This window comes from Aquarana catesbeiana, linkage group LG12 (assembly GCF_042186555.1).
Source record: "Aquarana catesbeiana isolate 2022-GZ linkage group LG12, ASM4218655v1, whole genome shotgun sequence".
In the NCBI taxonomy this organism is placed as follows: domain Eukaryota; kingdom Metazoa; phylum Chordata; class Amphibia; order Anura; family Ranidae; genus Aquarana; species Aquarana catesbeiana.
The window spans coordinates 46866910-46891268 of NC_133335.1; the positions used below are offsets into that span (position 1 = coordinate 46866910).

A 24359-nucleotide genomic window follows, 5' to 3' on the forward strand; every position below is an offset into this window, starting at 1 on the left:
ATGACGATATCTGAATGATGCCTGTAGCCTGAGGCATCATTCAAATATACCATCACAAAGTCCAGGCCGTCATATGACGGCCTGCTGATGGCAAGTGGTTAAACAGCAACTGCGGTCTGCTCAAATAATTTGTAATAAAAATATCTTTGCCATTCTGAAGCTTCCCACCAGCCACTTTGCATATTATTTTATATATACTGTGATTCTGTACTTGCCAAATATTCTACAGAAATCTCCCTCCACTGAGTCTGGCTGCAGCCATTTTAACTGTGGGCAGCTGCAGCTGATGCCTGTTTACTTCCTGGATTTAGAGAGCTGTGTATGATGTCATAAGCCTCGGCTTTTTACCAGACAAGAAACAGGAAGTGAGCTGTATAAGGTATTTACTGGCAGAAAAAAATGTTTTACTATCCAAAGTTAAAACAACAAGGGCAGAGGATTTAATAGATGGAAAGTTAAAAAAAAAAAGACTGAGGGTCTGCTTTAAGTCTAGGTTCACACTTGTGCGGATTGCGAATGCTCACAAAATCAAATGCGCTCCTGGATCACTGGCAAAATGTGTTGCTCTTTAGCAGGCAGCTGGGGTTGCAATTAAATCTTAATGGCACCCCTGGCGGTACAATTTTGCCCGCTATCAATGTCTGGGAAGTTGGATGCCACTGGCTAGTGAGGGTGCAGGCTGAGGAAAGGTCCTCACCTGGCCTGAGTGGTTAGCAGATGAAAGCAGATAAAAGCAGTCTCAGTTTGATTCATTCATCCAGACCACAACTCCAACATGTTTCGTCCCACCCTTGGGGCTTAATCATGAAGATCCAAGGGCGGGGTGAAGCATGTTGGAGTTGTGGTCTGGATGAATGAATCAAACTGAGGCTGCTTTTATCTGCTTTCATCTGCTAACCATTCAGACCGGGTGAGGTGTGCGGTGGCCGAACTATCTCTTCTCGTTTTAAAGATGCAAGATGCAGCATGCAGGACTATTTTTTATTATAAACTGCACCTAAAACGCAAACGCAAAATATGCATATTTTCTGAAACATAACGCAGGTTCACCTCCCCCGCCAATTGGTGTGCCGGCTCAGTATGCAAGATACATGGGAGCAAAAATAATCTGGGTGGGCACACTCCAAGAAAATACCCTTATTGAAGACATAGTCCATACAATCAGAATAAAACGTACAGCAGCTGACGCGTTTCACACCACGCTTAATCATAACCACCATAGTGCGTAAAATCTGCAGATCTGTGCGGCCCTGAACGCAGCTGTGTCCTACCCTTCACATTTTTACATGTATGGCTTATTAACATGGGTATATGTGTATTTTCTGCATTAAACAAAGTTTCTTACTGGCAGAGCTAGAAGATCCAATGCAAAATATGCGCCAAAAGCATTTGCGTTTCTGTGCGTAAAATCTGTAGATCTATGCGTGTAAAAACTTGCAGCTGTGTCCTACTCTTTTTGCGTGCGACTAAACGCAGCACTCATTTTCGTATGTAGACGCAGAGCATGCATGGGCTCATTGATGACTATAGTGCTGCATTTAGATGCGTACCAATCTATCTGCTGTGCGTATCTAAACGCAGCTTTTTTTCTGCCGTGTGAATGCGCCCATAGACGTAGTGGTGTGTATGGGTTCATTGATTACTATAGTGCTGCATTTAGATGCGTACCAATCTATCTGCTGTGCGTATCTAAACGCAGCTCTTTTTCTGCCGTGTGAATGCGCCCATAGACGTAGTGGTGTGTATGGGTTCATTGATTACTATAGCGCTGCATTTAGATGCGTACCAAACTATCTGCTGTGCGTATCTAAACGCAGCTTTTTTCTGCCACGTGAATGCGCCCATAGACGTAGTGGTGTGTATGGGTTCATTGATTACTATGGTGCTGCATTTAGATGTGTACAAAACTACCATCTAAATTAAACATTCGAATGAGCCCCAACGCATTTACGGATTTAAACCCTGTTAAGCCTGTTGCGTTTAAATGCGGTTACACAATGCTTAGATGCGTTTGCACACATACATGCATTAAAAAAACTGAATCTGTGTCTTTTTCTTTTTTTTCTTTTTACACTGTTAAAACGCCAAGACATAACGGCCCCTAAAAACGCCTGTCTGAATGACCCGATTCATTTTAATTATGCTGCATACAGATGCGTGCAGAACTAGACCCAGCATGCATCCGTACGCAGCGTCTTTTACGCCCCGTGTGTCTAAATTTGTTTGATTGCAGAACTGGCATAGCGTGTCTCTTGCACAATGAAGAGCTCGCCTTTTTTTTTCTTTTTTTTTTTAGTTCCACTTTAGCCGCCGTAGTTGCTCTTCCATGACCTGCCAGGGGTCCTGCAGCTTATAGGACAAGAGCCAGTGCCATGAGGGAGGGGGCAGTGCCATCATTGGCAGAGCCAGACATCCCCTTGTATCTAGGAGCTTGCAATTGCATGCTTGCTGCTGCTCACCTGAGTCTCTCCTGCACTACCCGGCTGCGTCCAGCAGGTGTCGCTGGCTGGCTATGGGATTGAATAGGGGGGAGGTGTGGCAGGCCAGAGACAGAAAGACATAGGGAGGGAGGGAGAGAGAGGAGAGAGGAAAGGAGAGGAGAGCCAGGAGCCTGAGCTTGTCTGTGGCTGGAGAAGAGCAGGAAGAATGGAGGGGTGACCATTAGGGGAGCATGGGGCGAGCTATGCGGGCAGGGATGCCTGGTGGGGGGCTGCGCTGGCCCGGCCTGGTCCTGATGGTGATGTTCTGCATCTGTTGCCATGGCAAATCTCTAGGAGAGCCCCCGATGCCTCAGGGTAAGTCTATGGGATGTGAAGACAATAGGAAGGGTGGCACTGTGGGGGGGGGGGGGGTGAGAGGATGAGCGAGGAGACATCACCCATGCCTGCCATCCTTGGGGGGACATATCACAGGGGGGGCTCTATTGTTTTCATTTTTTTGGGGGGGGGGTCCTTTAAGTCATTCATGGATTGGTGGGCTGATAGCAGACGGGGGGGAGGGGGGATCACCTGATCTGTGATTGGTAGAGATTTATCGGGGGGGGGGCTGCGTTCCCCCCCCCATTCTATTTTTTGGGAAGGGGGGTAGCCTGTGCGTCAGTTTTGGCGGATGACCGTAGTGGATGGGAGGGGGGAGTCGGTCTCTGGGGGTAAATCCCGCCTGTGATGTAATGGGTGGGGATGGATTTGGGGGGGGAGGGTGTACGGCTCCATCTGCCGTTGTCCATTTTTTAAAAAAATTATTATTATTTTTATTTTTTTTTCACCTGGCGACAGTAAAGTGAGATCTGATTGGTCCCCGTGGGGGTTACGGCGCTGCCCTGGCGTCTGCTATTTGTTGACAATTACGGCTGCTTAGCGTTTTTTTTTTTTTTTAAGTGACTTAATTGGGTTAGGGGTGGCGGCAGGCGAAGGGTTAAGTGTTTGGATGTTATGTGACCTCCTCGTGGGGGGGGCTTAAAAAAAAGGATGGCGGGGGGGGGGGGTTTAGGGGAATGTTGGCGTGTGTGTGTGAGGTCACTCCGGGGAATACGGATAACGAGTGTCCCCCGTCAGCTGTCCTCAGTCCCAGCTGTCCCCCCCACAGATGTCTGTCTCCGGGCTGAGACGGAGGAATCGCCAAAGACGCCGAGCTGTTGCCCGTAGCAACAAAGCAGGTTCCTAGTTGGCTTCCAAAGACGAAATTCGATTGGCTGTTTTGCATGAGGCGTCAGTGTGCTTTCTGTTCAGCAGTCTTGAGAAGTAGCGTGTTGCCATGCACTATACAATCTGATTGTACCATCTTTTTACAGCTGGCCATGCACTATACAATCTGATTGTACTGTCCCTTTACAGCTGGCCATGCACTATACAATCTGATTGTATTGTCCCTTTACAGCTGGCCATGCACTATACAATCTGATTGTACTGTCACTGTACAGCTGGCCATACACTATACAATCTGATTGTACTGTCCCTTTACAGCTGGCCATGCACTATACAATCTGATTGTACTGTCACTGTACAGCTGGCCATACACTATACAATCTGATTGTACTGTCCCTTTACAGCTGGCCATGCACTATACAATCTGATTGTACTGTCCCTTTACAGCTGGCCATGCACTATACAATCTGATTGTACTGTCACTGTACAGCTGGCCATACACTATACAATCTGATTGTACTGTCCCTTTACAGCTGGCCATGCACTATACAATCTGATTGTACTGTCCCTTTACAGCTGGCCATGCACTATACAATCTGATTGTACTGTCTCTTTACAGCTGGCCATACACTAGAGCAGTGATGGTGATCCTTGGCACCCCAGATGTTTTGGAACTACATTTCCTATGATGTTCATCCACTCTGCAGTGTAGCTGAGCATCATGGGAAATGTAGTTCCAAAACATCTGGGGTGCCAAGGATCACCATCACTGAACTATACAATCTGATTGCACAGTTTCCTTAAAGCCGACCATACACTATACAATCTGATTGTACGCTGTCTGTACGGTTTCCTTCAGAGTTATGTGATATGAAGGCAAACCTAAACAATCTTTTCGATTACAAAACCAGACAGGCTCTGTTACTATGTAGTTGATCTAAAGGATGTTGTACACATACATTATACAATTCTCATATTCAATTTCCTTCAGATTTACCTTCAACTATGTAGTGCCAGGACCTGCCTGATTGCATACAAATTGAAAGTGTTGTTATATGATTTTGGTAAAACTAAAGGAAAATTGTATAATGTATGGCCAGCCTTACAAGCGGAAGCGGAACTTCAGTCATTTTTTCATCTTTCCATCTATTAAATCTTCTGCCCGTGTTGTTGTTTTATCTTTGGATAGTAACACATTTTTTTTTTCTGCCAGTAAATCCCGTCTACAGCCCACTTCCTGTTTCTTGTCTGGTCATTGGCCTAGGCTTATGACATCATACACAGCTCTCTCTCTTACTCTTGTGAGATTTTGCCAGGAAGGAGGGGGGGGGAGTGAGTCATAAGAGGGCCAATGAGAGCTGCAGGACTGGAGGTGTGTGTCTGTGTAAATCCAGGAAGTGAACAGGCAGCAGCTTCAGCTGCCCACAGTTAAAATGGCTGCAGCCAGACTCAGTGGAGGGAGATTGCTGCAGCATATTTGGAAAGTACAGAATCACAGTATATATAAAGTAATATGCGATGTGGTTGGAGGGAAGCTTCAGAATGGCAAAGATGTTTTTATTACAAATTATGTGAGCAGACTGCAGTTCCTCTTTTAAGGTAACTATACATTCTGATTGTACAATCTCCTTTAGATCGATCACGTAGTACAAGGGCATGCTTGATTTGATACAAATTGAATGAATTGTTAAGTTTGTTCTCATGTTACATAATTTTGGGAAATCTAAAGGAGATTGCACAGAGATTGTACAATCAGATTGTGTAGTGTATGATCAGCCTCAGATCTACCACCAGCTATGTAATGCCAGCACCTGCCTGGTTGGAAACAAATGCAACGGACTGTTTAGGTTTGTCCTTCTGTCTATTGCATAGTTTTGGTAAGTTTAATGTTTATCTGATTGATGTTCCATTAGATCAAATCGGCATACAATCGAACAGGCATAATTCAATCTAGCCGAGTCGGGTTGGTCCGGGCAGAATTGTGCTGCATCATTCAGCAGAACTGGGGCGCTTAGTTCGTGACTACGATTGTATTTCGATCTTTCAGATTATGCGATCGCACGGGGGAAACAGACATGTGATTGATACAGTCATATCTCCCAACCAAAATCCTCTTCCCTGTGCGTATCCAACGTTTGGGATTGTCGAGTATGAATCGATTATTCCTATCGGGAGAGATTGTTCAGAAAAAAAAAAATGGATTGTTTACCACCATAGAGCTGCCCATACACTGTACAACCTGAAAATCTCTTTTACCAAAACAATGTAATATGAGGACAAACCTTAACATTCCATACAATCTGTATCCAATCAGATGGGCCCTTGCACTACATAATTGATGGCAGATCTTGGGCCCCCCGTTTACATGATTCGGAATTGCAGGCAAAATTGCTGCAATTCTGACAGAGATTCCAAACAGCAGCAAAACGCGTAACGCGAGTCTTTATTGTTAATAGCGCCCTAGACGTGGTGCCATTCTGCTGTGATTGTCACCTGCTCAATCGTGGCAAAACGTGCGTAGAAATCACGCTAAGCTTGTTGACCAAAAAAAAAAAGGAGATTCTTCTGGGGTGACCAACACACATAAGGCAGGCCAATGAAGCCAATAGGCTGTCCTATGTGCAAAATGCGAAATATGTGAACGGGGCCTGAAGGAGATGATTGTACAGAGATTGCGCAGTCAGATTGTATACTGAATGGCCAATGCAATACGTATACAGTAGTATCTCACAAAAGTGAGTACACCCCTAAGTGAAAATGTCCAAATTGGGCCCAAAGTGTTAATATTTTGGGTGGCCACCATTATTTTCCAGCACTGCCTTAACCCTCTTGGGCATGGAGTTCACCAGAGCTTCACAGGTTGCCACTGGAGTCCTCTTCCACTCCTCCATGATGACATCACGGAGCTGGTGGATGTTAGAGACTTTGCGCTTCTCCACCTTCCGTTGGAGGATGCCCCACAGATGCTCAATAGGGTTTAGGTCTGGAGACATGCTTGGCCAGTCCATCACCTTTACCCTCAGCTTCTTTAGCAAGGCAGTGGTCGTCTTGGAGGTGTGTTTGGGGTCGTTATGTTGGAATACTGCCCTGTGGCCCAGTCTCCGAAGGGAGGGGATCATGCTCTGCTTCAGTATATCACAGTACATGTTGCCATTCATGGTTCCCTCAATGAACTGTAGCTCCCCTTTGCCGGCAGCACTCATGCAGCCCCAGACCATGACACTCCCACCAACATGCTTGACTGTAGGCAAGACACACTTGTCTTTGTACTCCTCACCTGGTTGCCACCACACATACTTTGCATCATCTGAACCAAATAAGTTTATCTTGGTCTCATCAGACCACAGGACATGGTTCCAGTAATCTATATCCTTAGTATGCTTGTCTTCAGCAAACTGTTTGCGGTTTTCCTTGTGCATCATCTTTAGAAGAGGCTTCCTTCTGGGACGACAGTCATGCAGACCAATTTGACGCAGTGTGCGGCGTATGGTCTGAGCACTGACAGGCTGACCCCCCACCCCTTCAACCTCTGCAGCCATTCTGGTAGCACTCATATGTCTATTTCCCAAAGACAACCTCTGGATATGACGCTGAGCACATGCTCTCAACTTCTTTGGTCGACCATGGTGAGGCCTGTTCTGAGTGGAGCCTGTCCTGTTAAACCCCTGTATGATCTTGGCCACCGTGCTGCAGCCTCGTTTCAGGGTCTTGGCAATCTTCTTATACCCTAGGCCATCTTTATGTAGAGCAACAATTCTTTGTTTCAGATCCTCAGAGAGTTCTTTGCCATGAGGTGCCATGTTGAACTTCCAGTGACCTGAGACCTTGTAACACTAACAAGTCACATGGCACTGGAAAGGAAAATGGCTAATTGGGCCCAATTTGAACATTTTCACTTAGGGGTGTACTCAGAGGTGGATAGGGAGTGGAATCAGGGGACGGTGCTCAGAGGTGGGTAGGGGGTGGAATCAGAGGAAGGTGCTCAGAGGTGGGTAGGGGGTGAAATTATGGGATGGTGCCCAAAGGTGGGTAGGGAGTGGAATCAGGGGACAGTGCTCAGAGGTGGGTAGGGGGTGGAATCATGGGATGGTGCTTAAAGGTGGGTAGGGGGTGGAATCATGGGATGGTGCCCAAAGGTGGGTAGGAAGTGGAATCAGGGGACGGTGCTCAGAGGTGGGTAGGGGGTGGAATCATCGGATGGTGCTTAAATTTGGGTAGGGGGTGGAATCATCGGATGGTGCTTAAATTTGGGTAGGGGGTGGAATCAGAGGAAGGTGCTCAGAGGTGGGTAGGGGGTAGAATCATGGGATGGTGCTTAGAAGTGGGTAGGGAGTGGGACCAGGGGACCGTGCTCAGAGGTGGGTAGGGGTGCAGAAAAATCTTGGGCTTCATTTGGTTAAAGGAGATTGTATGATCAACTATGAGACAATTTTACAGTCAGATTGTATAGTGTATGATCAGCTATAAGACTATTGTACAGTCAGATTGTATAGTGTATGATCAGCTATGAGACGATTGTACAGTCATATTGTATAGTGTTTAACCTGCTTAATGGAGATTAGATCATATGGTGAGCTTTATAGAAGGTGATCTTTGACTATAGACACAGACGTTGGTTTGTCGGGGACATCTTCCAATATATGGGTCTTCATAGCTCGGTCTATAATAAAGTTGCTCTATAATAGATGATTTGTTTCTCTTTCATTATATTTTGTTGCTGACTCTGTGATTTCAGCTCTTCCTCCGCAGGGAGGTTGTCAGGTGTTAGACGTGTAAATGAGATCTGTTCCCGGTCCCCGAGGACTGATGCAGAGGTGTCTTGCAGCCTGCATTATAGCAACCAATCAGCTGTCTGCTTATAAGATTTACAGACTTGAAACATAGTCCCTATAGTGTGTTATTCTCCCCATAGAGTCCCATGTATAAATCTGCACCCACTAAAAAAGTAAGAATAATTTATTTAAAGCTGAACTCTGGGTAAAACCAAAAACCCAGAACCAGGACCTGATCCCCTGCAGCCTCTTCTTGCTGTCAGTCCCAGCCATTGTGATGTCATCAAGTACAATGCAGAGCCAATAGGGGTTGGGGGGAGGCAGGTAGACTAAACACGTCTAGCGTTTATGTGCGTTTGTCATTTTTTCCGCTCAAACACTCCTCTTCTGAACACACAAGTGATGTTTTTTTTTTTGTTTTTTGCCTCTGAACGCCTGTAAACGCCTGTGTGTGCCAGAACACCTAGACTAACATAAAGGGGTGTTTGGAGACAAAAAAAAAAAAGTCAAACGCCGGTAAAAGCAGCATTTTTGACATCCTGTGTGTAGGAGGCCTAAAGCCTCGTACACACGATCCGATTGTTGGCAGGGGATTGTCTGTTGACAGACTGTTGTCCTAAAATCCAATCGTTAGTACGCTCCATCAGACAATTGTTGTCCAACTTTCGGCCAACAAATGTTGGATGGCAGGCTAGTACATTTTCGGCGGACAACGGTCTCTTGTCAGATTTTCGTATGGTCAATACACAAGTCTGTCGCACAAAAGTCGAAAGTACAAACACGCATGCTCGGAATCAATGCTCACCAAACACAACATTACCAGAAGGTGCCCAAAGGGTGGCGCTCAGGAGCTGAAATTCCTCGTAGTACGTCACTACGTTCGTGTTTGTTGGCTGACAATTGTGTGCCGTTAGTATGCAGGACAAGATGCAGGCACACGCCCTTTGGACAAAAATCAGATGCTCGGTTGGCCAACGATCGGATCATGTGTATGAGGCTTTAGAGTGTTTCTACAGGCAGAAGGTTTTTACCTTTAAGTGCAGCTCCCCCCATTATACTCAACTGAGCCCCATCTCAGTCCAGCGATGTGCATGAGAGCAGCGGCTCTTCCAGGTCTCTCTCTCTCTCTCTCTCTCTTCCTTGGTCAATCACAATATTGAGCCAACTCAATATTGAACCCTACGGACTAAGACTAGGATGCCATTAAAGTTCATGTGCGTGTAAAGGCAGGCATTGCCAATACATTTGACAATGTATGTATGTATGTATTGTGTGTATTGTATGTACAGTATGTATATATTTATACACAGTTTAATACATATTCTGTCACTTGCAAAAATGCTTTTGCAAGAGAAGATTCTTAATATTTACTCTTCTTTGGGCAGCAAGTTTAAAGTTATGCTATGGCCTCCGGCAGAATCTATGGCATCCAAAACTGTCTGAGTCAGATACCTGTGTCCCCTGCCACCAGCTGTGGTTTCATCCACTGGCCTCTACATTACTACAGGAGAGTGGGAGGAACCACAGCATGCAACAGGGGAGCAGACATCTGACACCCCTGGAAGTGTTATATGCTCAACGGCTGTAGCTTTTAAAGACAGTGGCGCTTAGACTCAGTACCTGCCAGGGAATAATTATGATTTTTTTTGTTCAGCAGAACTTTTTGGGAACATTTTCTGAGCATATAAAGATAGGAAGTAGTTTTCTGAATACAACCATTCTCACATTCATTTTTTTTGTGGCATGGGGTCTGATTTACAAAAGAGAATGTTCACTTAACAAAGGGAATGCTCCTTTAGCTTAGTACAAAAAGTGAGGTTGTGATTACTCCCGTGTGCTTACTGGATGATTGACATGAAGGCAGCTCCTTATTCACTAGAGCAGTGGTCTCCACTCTCCAAACTGCGGCCCTTTGCTTGCCTTTATCTGGCCCCTGAGGCATTATTTCTGCCACTGATAACAACAATGGGTCATCATTCCTGCCACTGATACCAACAATGGGTCATCATTCCTGCCACTGATACCAACAATGGGTCATCATTCCTGCCACTGATACCAACAATGGGTCATCATTCCTGCCACTGATACCAACAATGGCGCACTATTTCTTCCACTGACACCAATGATGGGGCATAATTCCTTCCACTGACAAAAAAATGGGGCAATATTTCCTTCCACTGCCACCAACTTTTTCTCCCCCGAATACCAAAGATCAGGCATTGTTTACTCCCACTGGGTACAGTCCGGCCCCCCTAAAGTCTGAAGGATAGTAAACTAGCCCTTTTGTTAGAAAGTTGGGAGACCCCTACACTAGACTAAGAACACAATTAGTTTTTCCAACTGGGTAGTCTCTACTCGTTTAGTAAGTCAGCTCTACAAAAAAAAAAGAAAAAAGGGCGCACCAGCTCGACTGCCGAGCTCTGAGGAAGAAGGGATGTTCCCTTCGAAACGCGTCAGTTGGTAGTGATGCTTGTGAGTTCCTCTATGACCTTTGGAAGGTTCCGCTCATCCTAGACCGCATGCTGCTAGTCGAGGTACTTTCACATTGTTTAATCTTCTACAACTGCTTGTGAGTAGTTCCTTTTTATCACTATTTTTAATAAAAAATGTTATCCAAAAGATAATGCACATGGCTGGTGCGCCCTTATTTCTTTTTTTCTGGTTGTCTATTAGGATTCCCCATCCTTAAGGGCAGCAAGGCCTGTGTCTTTGCACTATCTGTCTGGTTATCCACTTGTGCGCGGGAGCGATTTTTTTTTTTTTTTTTCTCTTTTTTTTTTTTTTCTCTGCTATTTTGGCGTTTATTGTACTTAGCCTTGAAGTACGCCTGTACATGACAGTTGGCACCATATAATGCAGAAATATTCCTTCACTACGCTTGCAAACAACAGTGACAGGGCCTCTTCCCAAAAGTCCTATGCAAATACCGACTTTCAAAAAAGTCAGTATTTGCATTGGACAGACACACTTCTGCTCATACACGCATGGCAGCGCTCAGGAGCTGTTACATGGCTGGAAGAGGGAAAAGTTGGTTTACTCTCCCCATAGAATTTAGGGTGTTTCCGGGAGGGCGGGATGAGCTTTTAGAAAAGGTTTGCAAGACACTGTCTATAACAGAGTACAGGCTTGCTGTAAAGAGAACCTGTAACAGGCAAATTCAGGAAATCTACCCTCTTTACTGCCAATTCATACCTCCCAGTCATGCCTTTGCTATATTTTTCACCTGCTAGAGCTCCACCACTGAAACCCATATCTAAGTGGAAGCTTATGCAGGATTAAAAAGCCCCCGCCCCACTCCATATTCCATTCTCACATTATATACGAATTAGCAAGCTTGGCTTGGGGTGGTGGCAGGTGTAGTGTAATGGGGGTCAGGGGCAAGTTGCACAGGGGGGGGATGGCAGAGTTGTGAGTGAAGGTGGGAGCTTGGTCGAGTGGTGAGAGCAGGATAAGGGGACCTTAGGTAGAGTTGTGAGAGCAGGTGTGGACCCTGACAGAGTGGTGAGAGCAGGATAAGGGGGCCTATGGCAAAGTAGTGAGAGCTGATGGGGCTATGGCTGAGTTGTGAGAGCAGGATAAGGAGAACTTTAGCAGAGTGGATAACTGGACCTTTGGCAGAGTGGTGATAGCAGGATAAGGTGACCTTTGGTAGAGCGGTGAGAGCAGGATAAGGGAATCTTGGGAAGAGAGGTGGGAGCAGGATAGGGGGACCCTTGACAGAGTGGTGGGAGCAGGATAATGGTGCCTTTGGCAGAGTGGTGAGAGCAGGATAAGGGGACCATTGGCAGAGTGGCAAGAGCAGGATAAGGGGACCATTGGCAGAGTGGCAAGAGCAGGATGCGGGGGCCTTTGGCAGATCGGTGAGAGCAGGATAAGGGGACCTTTGGCAGAGTGGTGAGTGCAGGATAAGGGGACCTTTGGCAGAGTGGCAAGAGCAGGAGGCAGAGACCTTTGGCAGAGCGGTGAGTGCAGGATAAGGGGACCTTTGGCAGAGTGGTGAGTGCATGATAAGGGGACTTTTGGCAGAGTGGCAAGAGCAGGATGCGGGGGCCTTTGGCAGATCGGTGAGAGCAGGATAAGGGGACCTTTGGCAGATCGGTGAGAGCAGGATGCGGGGCCTTTGGCAGATCGGTGAGAGCAGGATAAGGGGACCTTAGGTAGAGTTGTGAGAGCAGGTGGGGACCCTGACAGAGTGGTGAGAGCAGGATAAGGGGGCCTATGGCAAAGTAGTGAGAGCTGATGGGGCTATGGCTGAGTTGTGAGAGCAGGATAAGGAGAACTTTAGCAGAGTGGATAAGTGGACCTTTGGCAGAGTGGTGATAGCAGGATAAGGTGACCTTTGGTAGAGCGGTGAGAGCAGGATAAGGGAATCTTGGGAAGAGAGGTGGGAGCAGGATAGGGGGACCCTTGACAGAGTGGTGGGAGCAGGATAATGGTGCCTTTGGCAGAGTGGTGAGAGCAGGATAAGGGGACCATTGGCAGAGTGGCAAGAGCAGGATAAGGGGACCATTGGCAGAGTGGCAAGAGCAGGATGCGGGGGCCTTTGGCAGATCGGTGAGAGCAGGATAAGGGGACCTTTGGCAGAGTGGTGAGTGCAGGATAAGGGGACCTTTGGCAGAGTGGCAAGAGCAGGAGGCAGAGACCTTTGGCAGAGCGGTGAGTGCAGGATAAGGGGACCTTTGGCAGAGTGGTGAGTGCATGATAAGGGGACTTTTGGCAGAGTGGCAAGAGCAGGATGCGGGGGCCTTTGGCAGATCGGTGAGAGCAGGATAAGGGGACCTTTGGCAGATCGGTGAGAGCAGGATGCGGGGCCTTTGGCAGATCGGTGAGAGCAGGATAAGGGGACCTTTGGCAGAGTGGTGAGTGCAGGATAAGGGGACCTTTGGCAGAGTGGTGAGTGCAGGATAAGGGGACCTTTGGCAGAGTGGTGAGTGCAGGATAAGGGGACCTTCGGCAGAGTGGTGAGTGCAGGATAAGGGGACCTTTGGCAGAGTGGTGAGAGCAGGATAAGGGGACTTTGGCAGAGTGGTGGGAGCAGGATAAGGGGACTTTTGCAGAGTGGTGGGAGCAGGATAAGGGGACCTTTGGCAGAGTGGTGGGAGCAGGATAAGGGGACCTTTGGCAGAGTGGTGGGAGCAGGATAAGGGGACCTTTGGCAGAGTGGTGAGTGCAGGATAAGGGGACCTTTGGCAGAGTGGTGAGTGCAGGATAAGGGGACCTTTGGCAGAGTGGTGAGTGCAGGATAAGGGGACCTTTGGCAGAGTGGTGAGTGCAGGATAAGGGGACCTTTGGCAGAGTGGTGAGAGCAGGATAAGGGGACTTTGGCAGAATTGTGGGAGCAGGATAAGGGGACTTTGGCAGAGTGGTGGGAGCAGGATAAGGGGACCTTTGGCAGAGTGGTGGGAGCAGGATAAGGGGACCTTTGGCAGAGTGGTGGGAGCAGGATAAGGGGACCTTTGGCAGAGTGGTGAGTGCAGGATAAGGGGACCTTTGGCAGAGTGGTGAGTGCAGGATAAGGGGACCTTTGGCAGAGTGGTGAGTGCAGGATAAGGGGACCTTTGGCAGAGTGGTGAGTGCAGGATAAGGATAAGGGGACCTTTGGCAGAGTGGTGACAGCAGAATAAGGGGACCTTTGGCAGCAGTGAGGGCAGGTGATGGCCTTGGCAGAGTGGTGAGAGCAGGATAAGAGGACCATTGGCATAATGGTGGGAGCAGGTAGGACCTTGGTAGAGTGGTAAAAATGTGTCTGTGTTTGGTGGAGTAGTGAGGGGTGGGAGGGGGAATATGTGGTTAGGAATTACTTTGACTTGAAGAGCCAGTGCACCCAAAATTAATACTGAGTTTTAGATGGATTCTGGTGGGCTGAGTCAACCCCTGGCTTCTTTTATGTTATGTTTTGGGTGTCCCCGCCCACCTTTGTGTGTCCTAGCTTCTCTGTCTACATTCTCCATAATCTAATGTACAAAGAAAAGCTGGGAGCCCTTCACAATGGCCATATGGAACTGTCCCATGGTTTAAAGGTCCAGCACACACCAACAATTTAAATACCAGTTTTGGGTGGACTGATCCTTTAAATGTTTCCAATGTGCAGAACACAGTGCCAGTGTATGATGTGCTGAAAGCTTGTTCTAGCGATTTCCCAGATGACTTAGTGCTGAGTTCATCGATTTGAGTCAGTGATGGAAGAGGTGAAGACTTTCTTCCTAATACAGTAGCAGTTTTTGAGTAACAGTCTGAATAAAGCTGTTTCTCCAACAACAGGAAATATGATTGTTCTTAACGCTTTATTAGGAAGATGGGCAAATTCCAGGAAGCCAGCGGGGAATGTTTATAAAACACACAAAGGTCAAGCATAGGGATTTTTTTGGGCATTGTATATATGTATATTGATTTGTGTATTGTTTTTTATTTCTTAAAGAATGGTGCATTTTTTTTTTTTTTACATAATATAGCATATACATATAGATTCCTGCAGCCTCCTCTCTACAGCTGTTGAAGTGCAGAATTTAATGTCTGAGCTTGCACGAAGCAGGGAGTTCAAGTTAAACTCTGCAGAGCTCAGTGAGAGCTGATTGGAGGGAAGGGACACACCACCAACTTCACACAGCACACAGGAACTGAGCTGAGGCTGTCAATCAAGTAGAGGTCCCTTCCCTGTCACCATTTTTCTCTTGGTGTCAGGAACACTTTTCAGAATTGACTCAGGCTGATAGCAGAGGAATGAAGCAGCAGACAGAAATGACACCTAGTGCTCTGGATTGAGATAAGTACACACTATAGAGGAGTATGATTTGTTCATATTTCATGTCTGAGATTTACAACTGCTTTAACCTCTTGAAAACCTGTGAATGGCCATAAATGGATCGAAAATTCAGCCAGTTCAGGGACCAGCTGAATTTCAATCCATGTCTGTCTGCTTTCGCTTGACAGAAGTCGATCTCATGATCGACTTCTGTTAAACAGGCTTGTTGGAAAATACAGTATCTCACAAAAGTGAATACACCCCTCACATTTTTGTAAATATTTTATTATATCTTTTCATGTGACAACACTGAAGAAATGACACTTTGCTAAAATGTAAAGTAGTGAGTGTACAGCTTGTATAACAGTGTAAATATGCTGTCCCCTCAAAATAACTCAACACACAGCCATTAATGTCTAAACTGCTGGCAAAAAAAGTGAGTACACCCCTAAGTGAAAATGTCCAAATTGGACTCAATTAGCCATTTTCCCTCCCTGGTGTCATGTGACTTGTTAGTGTTACAAGGTCTTAGGTGTGAATGGGGAGCAGGTGTGTTAAATTTGGTGTTATCGCTCTCAGTCTCTCATACTGGTCAGTGGAAGTTCAACATGGCACCTCATGGCAAAGAACTCTCTGGGGATCTGAAAAAAAGAATTGCTGCTCTACATAAAGATGGCCTAGGCTATAAGAAGATTGCCAAGACCCTGAAACTGAGCTACAGCATGGTGGCCAAGACCATACAGCGGTTTAACAGGACAGGCTCCACTCAGAACAGGCTTCGCCATGGTCGACCAAAGAAGTTGAGTGCACGTGCTCAGCGTCATATCCAGAGGTTGTCTTTGGGAAATAGACGTATGAGTGCTGCCAGCATTGCTGCAGAGGTTGAAGGGGTGGGGGGTCAGCCTGTCAGTGCTCAGACCATACGCCGCACACTGCATCAAATTGGTCTGCATGGCTTTTGTCCCAGAAGAAAGCCTCTAAAGATGATGCACAAGAAAGCCCGCAAACAGTTTACTGAAGACAAGCAGACTAAGGAGATGGATTACTGGAACCATGTCCTGTGGTTTGTTGAGACCAAGATAAATGTATTTGGTTCTGATGGAGTCAAGCGTGTGTGGTGGCAACCAGGTGAGGAGTACAAAGACAAGTGTGTCTTGCCTACAGTCAAGCATGGTGGTGGGACTGTCATGGTCTGGGGCTGCATGAGTGCTGCCGGCACTGGGGAGCTACAGTTCATTGAGGGAACCATGAATGCCAACATGTGCTGTGATATACTGAAGCAGAGCATGAGCCCCTCCCTTCGTAGACTGGGCCGCAGGGCAGTTTTCCAACATGATAACTACCACAACACACACCTCCAAGACGACCACTGCCTTGCTAAAGAAGCTGAGGGTAAAGGTGATGGGCTGGCCAAGCATGTCTCCAGACCTAAACCCTATTGAGCATCTGTGGGGCATCCTCAAACGGAAGGTGGAGGAGCGCAAGGTCTCTAACATCCACCAGCTCCGTGATGTCGTCATGGAGGAGTGGAGGAGGACTCCAGGGGCAACCTGTGAAGCTCTGGTGAACTCCATGCCCAAGAGTTTAAGGCAGTGCTGGAAAATAATGGTGGCCACACAAAATATTGACACTTTGGGCCCAATTTGGACATTTTCACTTAGGGGTGTACTCACTTTTGTTGCCAGCGGTTTAGACATTAATGGCTGTGTGTTGAGTTATTTTGAGGGGACAGAAAATTTACACTGTTATACAAGCTGTACACTCACTACTTTACATTGTAGCAAAGTGTAATTTTTTTCAGTGTTGTAACATGAAAAGATATAATAAAATATTTACATAAATGTGAGGGGTGTACTCACTTTTGTGAGATACTGTAAATACTGCACATACATGCCTACTCTAAAAGTATCAGATGGCCTCCTGCGTCAGAACTACATGCAGGGCCGGCCTGTCCATTAAGGGCGCAGGGGCGACGCCCCCCCCCGTCCATCGCTGCCCCCCCATCCATGCGTCCCTTTCAGGACACTGGCGCATGAATTCTAATGTGTTGGTTTTTTAAGCACCGATTAGAGCCAGAGGCTCTAATAGACTTCAATATAGGGTGGCCTCGGGTTGCAGAGAGTGCGCTCCAATCCCACCCACCCACCCAGGTGTGTTATAACAGCGAATGAAACACTGATCCTCCTCCCGGCCAATCAGGAAGCAGGTTTTGACACGTCACCCGATTGGCTGAAAGGACAGGCGATCCTATAGGACACCTAGGAGGAGGAGAGGAGGAGCTGGAAACCGACATGGAGAAGATTACACGGAGCCGCTGCACCATGCTGCCTGCCAACCGCCATGATGGGGTAAGTGTCGGACCAACTGGCAAACAGCAGAGGGTGGGGGGTGTGGGGCCTGCTTGGGGAGGGAGGGAATGGGTGGATTTTTGACACCCCCCCCCAAAAATAAAACACTAGCTGCCACTGACTACATGCCTTATGATCCTTGTGCCCAGCTCATAATACACACGCATTGGGACAACATGTCCTATGATTCTTCATACCCAGCCCATAATGCGCATGCATGCCTGCTTCTTTTGGAGAGCATGAACTGTTCACCCAATAATGGCCTTCTGCATCGGGACTACATGTCCCATGATTCCTCACCCAACCCATAATGCACATCAAGCTTATTTTAAAAGCATCGGGGACCCTATGTTCCCTGATTTCTCATGACCTGCCCGTAATGCACATGCGTGCCTGCTCTAAAAGTATCAAGTGATCTTCTACATCAGGACTAGATGCCCCATGAATCCTCATGCTCAGTTCATAATGTTCATGAGTACCCCCTGTAATAAAGCTTCAGCTAGTTCCTCCTCCCAAACCTTCATAGTCCTGGATGGGAGTGCACACATCAGGGTGGGTACGATGAGGCTCCAAGGAGACCCTGTATGGCAGTGTAGCCACCCTTCAGGTGGAAATACCAGGGGCATTGATTTTTATTTTTTTTTTTTGCAAGATTGTGCTGCAATAGATATAACAACAGAAACATGAGTCATGGAGCTACATATACAATTTTTTTAACGAGGGCTTAATAACACTTTGTAATCATGGGCATTTGGGTAAATAGGACAGTATGACCTGTGGTTCTCAGATATGTCCCACGGGTCTGCAGTATTTAAGTGAACCCACTACGGGTTTTACACTGCACAGCCTAGTGGAAAGGCACTTTGCACACCCCTAACATAAAAAGCCATGTTGAAGATTTCTGCACCAGCCATGAAACCATCATGGTTATGGCAAGGTGGTGGAGAAGGTGCCATTGGCCAAGTTTGGAAATATGGGTTAATTATGTTGCTGACCCATCAGATGCTATGACCTAAACCTATCACTGGTTATCACATGGGAGTCTTAGCTCTTTCGGGTCACTGGTTCCGTTTGTCAAAATGTTCAAGGATATATCGGATATAGGAAACCCCTTTAATCTTGAGATTCGGCCGTCACTGAAATCTGGCTAAGACATGTAATATGTCACACTTTGTAGTCATTATGAGCTGTCTGCAGTAGTGACGATCTGTTCGGAATTAACCGGTAGCTGGGGACACCGTTGTGTTCACATGGAGGTGTTTTGTATGTCTGACAAGTCTTTTTTTTAGCTCGGCTGCGTTATTTTTGTCGCGTTTCCAGCTCTCTACCTTGTTTAAACCTGACTTAAGCAGGTCAGAGGGTGTGCATTGTGTCTCTTCTTTCACCAGTGTGCTATCCTCAGACTAATTGTTCATGTCATTTATCTTCTGCTGTCTTCTTTCCACCTTACTAATTCCTTTTCAGTCTCCCCGTCTCCTGCATTGTGTCTTCATCTTGTGTGTATACCATGGCGGTGATTGAAAAGGAATGTCTCTTTATTACTAATAAAGAACAGTAGAAGCTGCTTGGTTGGTATGGGCAGCACAAGCTGATGATAGTAGTGTATGATTTCCTTTTTTTTTTATACAGCGTGTAGGTGGGGTGCAGCACGGTGTGGTGGCAATAACACACATAGTTCATGTGCAGTTAAAGAAGTTATAGTGAAATACTGCATAAACAATTCACAATAAACCCGGTGGGAAGACAGCCCAATCGGAAACACTCACAAGTCCAACAGCGTGTAGAGAGCAGGTTTTAGCCAAACTGACAGTGCCTGTTAATTGGGGCAGAATACGGCATGGCAGCCTCGTGCCCTGAGCGGGAAGATGTCCAGAGAAGTTGCGAGCGCTTTGTTTCCCTCCTCATCAGGAACCTTTCCCTAATGCTAGTTCTGTTCCTACCAGGCGGGGTACCTGTCCCTACTCCACCCATTCACAAAATGTGCACCAAGCCCAGGAGCCAGGGCCCTCAACAGGCTCTGTTTGACCAAAGATGGCTACCAGAGTCACATGGGGCAGCAGCATCCAACCGGATAGCTTCCCTAGTGATCCAGGAAGTCATAGAGGAACCACGTTCATCTTGACTCCGTCTCCAACTGTACCAATTATGCGGATGAGCGCCACCTACAGTGGAGAAAGTAGACTTCACCTGCCTGCAAGCATATCTTTTTTTTTTCCTTTTTGCCTGCAAGCATATCTTTATTCAGATTTTTCTCCACATTTACATGCAGGCCAAGGTGTCCAGAAAAGTGACCGAATTTGGACACACTATAAGGGCTTCTTTGCAGATACACTGTCATTTTGCCCTGCGTGGGCAATGTGACTTTGGGGGTGAAATTACTAAAACTGGAGAGTGCAAAATCTGGTACAGGTGTGTGTAGAAACCAATCAGCTTCCAGATTTTATTGCCAAATCTGTATTGAACAAGCTGAAGTTGGAAGCTGATTGGCTACCATGCACAGATGCACCAGATATTGCACGCTCCAGTTTTAGTAAATCTCCCCCATGTCTCTTTAGCGTTTATATGGGTGGCAAATGGGCATTGTTAGCAGCCGCCTGACCACCCAATTACAAAATAAAATGGCAGCCGCTTACATCCATTATAATTGCCATGATGCTTTGTTCCATGGTATGGTAAATTGCACTCAGCATTTCATGTTTGGCAAGTGGCACCACACTGCAACCAATTGACTTCAATGGGCACGTTTGGCAAGTGACACTGCCTGCCAAATATGACATGCCAAGGTAAACTTACCACACCGTGAAGCGAAGCACCCTCCAGCAACTTGCCATGCAAAATGTTCCATGGGGTAAAAAAAACAGGCATTTAGGAGACGGCAGTATACTTAACTCCTTAACTCCTCTGTAAACTGCTGCTCAATTGCTTCTGAAAAGCAATTCACCGCAGAACGCATTTCAAAAGGGCTGCAAAATTGCTGCCAGCCTACTGCTGTTGTTTTGTCACTTTCTTGCTATGGATAACAGTTTAGCACAGTTATAAATAAGTCTGTTGAAAGCAAAGTGCTGTATCTCATTGAAGTCCATCAAAAGTAAAAAAAAATACTTTGACTGCTTTAAATCGATACAAGATGAAATCTGATTGGTTAGAAGGAGATGCTGCTGCCATAATCATTGCTCTTTGCCCTGCCTTATTGATTATCCTTCTCTTACCTTGTATTTGGTTATAAATGTCCTCTATTTTTTAGTATTCTTTCCTAGTATCTCCTCTCGTACACGTACCCCTCTTCTTCTCTGTCTCCCTCTGCCTTGGGTTTAAATGATTTGAATGAGGCCGTTACCGGGGCAACGGGGACACTCCGCCGTACCATTCACATCCAGTGAATGCCTGGGAGATTGTCCCAAATGCTGTCACCTTGTCACAGTTTACATGCCCACCGAAGACAAGGCACTACTGTAGAAACAAGAAGAGAGGTGTACATGATGGGACTGGACAAACAGACATCATGGACTATGCAAACCTACTAAATATAAAACCATTCAAGTAGACCTGTAACCTGGTGCATTTAGGGCACAAGAAAGGGTTCTTCTGTCTGTAAATGCAGTACTTACCTACCTACCTACCTACCTACCACAACAACGTGTGTTGCAGTGCTTTGCATTTATGTCCAAGGGCAACCCATTGTGCATACATGCAGTAACAAACACACTGCAATACATACTAATGTACATATGTAATTATAATAATAAAGAATATATATATATATATATATATATATATATATATAAAATAACCCCCGCTTTTCATTCCGCCTACCCAACTTGTATATCTGGGTTGTGCACAAAAACATACTTACACGCCCGGCAATCCAGCAGTATTCTCTGCCATAGCACACCGGATCCTGTACCTCTGTCGTTTTCTGATGTCATCAGAGGGGGCCGACTGTCTCTTTCAGGTTCTTACAGTCAGGATTATGCCTAGGCAAGTCATTTGGGAGGGGGGACACTGCAAAAACCATGAGTGGACAACTGGCCCACCTGATGGCACAGCGCATGCACCAAAGAGTAGTCAGCAACCTCCTGGGATGTGTGACATGAGTATCCCAGAAGGCTGCGGGCAACTGTAAACATTCTCTAGACGAGAATACAGGAAGGGTGGGCAGCAGTCCTCAATAAAGGATTCCCCCCCCCCCCCCCAAATAATACAATTGTGTGGGAGGATGGTGGTAGGAGAGGAAAGGGAGAAAGAGGATGGGGAGGGGGAAGGTCCTCTTTAATGTATAATGGTGTCTCCTCTTACTCACGCCTCTCGTTGCATGTGCCACTATTGTAGGCTGTAGTGATGCAAAACCATCAGCTGAAGAACCTTTGGAATTCCTAATTTCTTGGGTCAGTTTCCTGGTCGCCCTCTGCATGCTGTGGTTCCTCCCACGATCCCCTAACTCACTGCAGGGCACAGTAATGATCTAGGGGCTGACAGACTGAACCACTGAGCACAGCAGGGGAACAGGAAACGAACACTTCCGGAAGTGTTCAACAATGCATTCAGAGATTTGAGGCACAAGCCACAGTAGAGGTGACCTATTCAGGGGATCCTTTATTTTGTATATCTTTTTACCATTTCATTTTGGATATTTGTTTAGCGATAGTTTTACTTTTAAGTGAACATGTGCTTTATTTGTGCCTTTTAGTTTCTGAAGCAACACATACTCATCTTACCTATACTCCCCCACCACTCTGTTTAGCCAGGAACCCTCTGTAAGCTCACAGCTTGGACCTTGACCAGGGCTGAGAACTCTCTCCCCACCCATTTGTAACAGTTTTGTGCCGACCACCAAGTACCAGCACTGTCACATGGTAGGAAGGTGAGTAAGCCTACCCTGTACCCTATATCCAGAAGTACCTAGTATTTTCTTCCAGGGCATCTGGAGACCAAATGGAGTGGTGGGGCAGTGAACAGAAGGTGAGTATGTGCTTCTGGGGAGGAAGGAAGTTAAGTGAACCAGAGGACAGCTTCCCTAACTGCACCAAAAGCGCACAATTGTTAACATCCTTAGATGTTAGACATTGGATGAAGAGGGAGAAGATCTATAAGGAGATGCTTTGTGGAGCAGTTGTTGTAGGTAGACCTTGATTACTGGCACTGTCACATAGGCTCTGGTTTAAAGTCGGAAGTAGGAAGTTAAGTGAACCTAAGGGCAGCTTTCCTATAACTGCACCAAAAGCACACAACTGGTAAAATCCTAGGGCCTTAGATAAGGTGGGAGAGGAACTACAATATGTTTTGTGGAGCAGTTGTTGTAGGTAGACCTTGATTACTATGTCTGTCACAGGCCCTGGTTTAAAGTGGGACCTTCTAGTTTTGCCATATATCTGATGGTTGCTCAAGCTGTAGCAGTGCTGTCCGTCCTTTTATGTCCTGGTACATTCAATTACATGTTCAAGAAGCAAGAGCTCTTTGAAGATGGCATCAAGAGCACTCAAAGCATTTGTTTTGCTGTATCCCACCAGCTTGTGGAAATGAAAATGGACTGTGGTGGCTGAATGTATTGACTCTGCGGCCTGAGGCCTTCTGAATTCTTCCCCACACAGGCCACACTGTTTGGAAGAGAATAGATTATGTCTGCTTCAAACACAAGTGCCGAAGGCCCCGTGACAGCCGGGGCTCCCATGCCCTAATTCAATCTGGTGATTACAGGTCAAAGAGTGAAAGGATGAATGGTGGAACATACAATATGCAGAGCTGGAGGAAGGGTAGGGATAGGCTTAAAGTAGATCAAAACCCAATCACTAAAATCTTATATGAACTATATGATGTTAAAGTCATTTCAAAATTTAGTTTCAAACTTTCAAAATCTGCAGCTTTCATATAACCCCTGAAAGCTGGCCATACGCATATATGTGGCAGCATGGCAGTGGGCTTTACCACTGAGTTTCCACATATATGCATACAGCCGACATCGCTGGCAACACACTATCTCTGTGCCCCCCAAAAAAGTGTTGTTGCTGACAGCTCCTGGTCACGATTTACAATCTGGGCTGGCAGGATCCAGGAGCATTATGACAACCAATCACATTGAAGCTCATGTAATGCCCCCAATGATAGGAACATTTAAGAGCCAGTTCCTGCTGGCTGTAAGGGGTTGAGTAATAGCTGGTGATCCTGACATGAAGGTACTTGTTCAGGCACTTCCTGTTATAGGAAGACAATGCTCTATCGCCATCACTTGCCTTGTCACATGTGCCCCTGATGGAGACTACTGAGCCAACACACATAGCACTGGCACAATCCACTGTTGTACAGTCAACACTGGAGCAAGTGAATGTATGCAGGAAATGGCTGAAAGAGAATGCAGGAGATCAGTAGAACTGAGGTGTAACAAAGGCTGGAAAAGGTGAAAACTATGGAAAAAAAACTGTGGCAACTGTTTACGATACATAGTGATTTAGAAAAAAAAATGGCATCTGTTTAAGGCTTACACATACTTTAATCAGCAGCAGGATGAGAGTGTATTTTGAACTAGCTGTAATGTTGCTGTAGAGGAGGTTGGGGACCTGGCTGTGCTGCCTGGTAGGGTATGCCTGGATCGTGCGAGAAATCCTTTTGGCAGGTAAAATAGCTTCCATATATGTATTTCAACAATATTTTTCTGCTGACTTGGAATTCAGCTTTTCAAAGAAGCTCCATCTAATAATCTTTTTAGTGTTGGATAGAGTAGGGAAAAGTTAGAACTTCTGTTTATTTTTTTGTTTTTGTCCTTCTTGGGAAATTTCCTGTCACATCCTGTCCCGGTGACACCCCTATTCAGTGACCTGAAACTTGGATTATAGGAAAAATAAATGCATTTTAGAGAAGA

At 46.3% G+C, this 24359-nt stretch overlaps 1 protein-coding gene across 5 annotated transcripts in view; it reads left to right on the plus strand.

Annotated features, from left to right (window-relative positions):
* Positions 1-2518: 2518 nt before the first annotated feature.
* The window catches only part of FAM171A2 (family with sequence similarity 171 member A2), a 59993-nt gene continuing 38152 nt past the window's right edge, over positions 2519-24359 (plus strand). For 3 of the 5 annotated variants that reach the window (XM_073607694.1, XM_073607693.1, XM_073607696.1), the window contains exon 1: positions 2521-2795. In XM_073607694.1, coding sequence (XP_073463795.1) covers positions 2672-2795 — 124 coding nt within the window. In that variant the 5' untranslated portion in view covers positions 2521-2671. Of the gene's footprint in view, positions 2796-24359 lie in introns of all 5 variants that reach the window. The other 2 variants (XM_073607697.1, XM_073607692.1) reach the window with 2 other exon arrangements.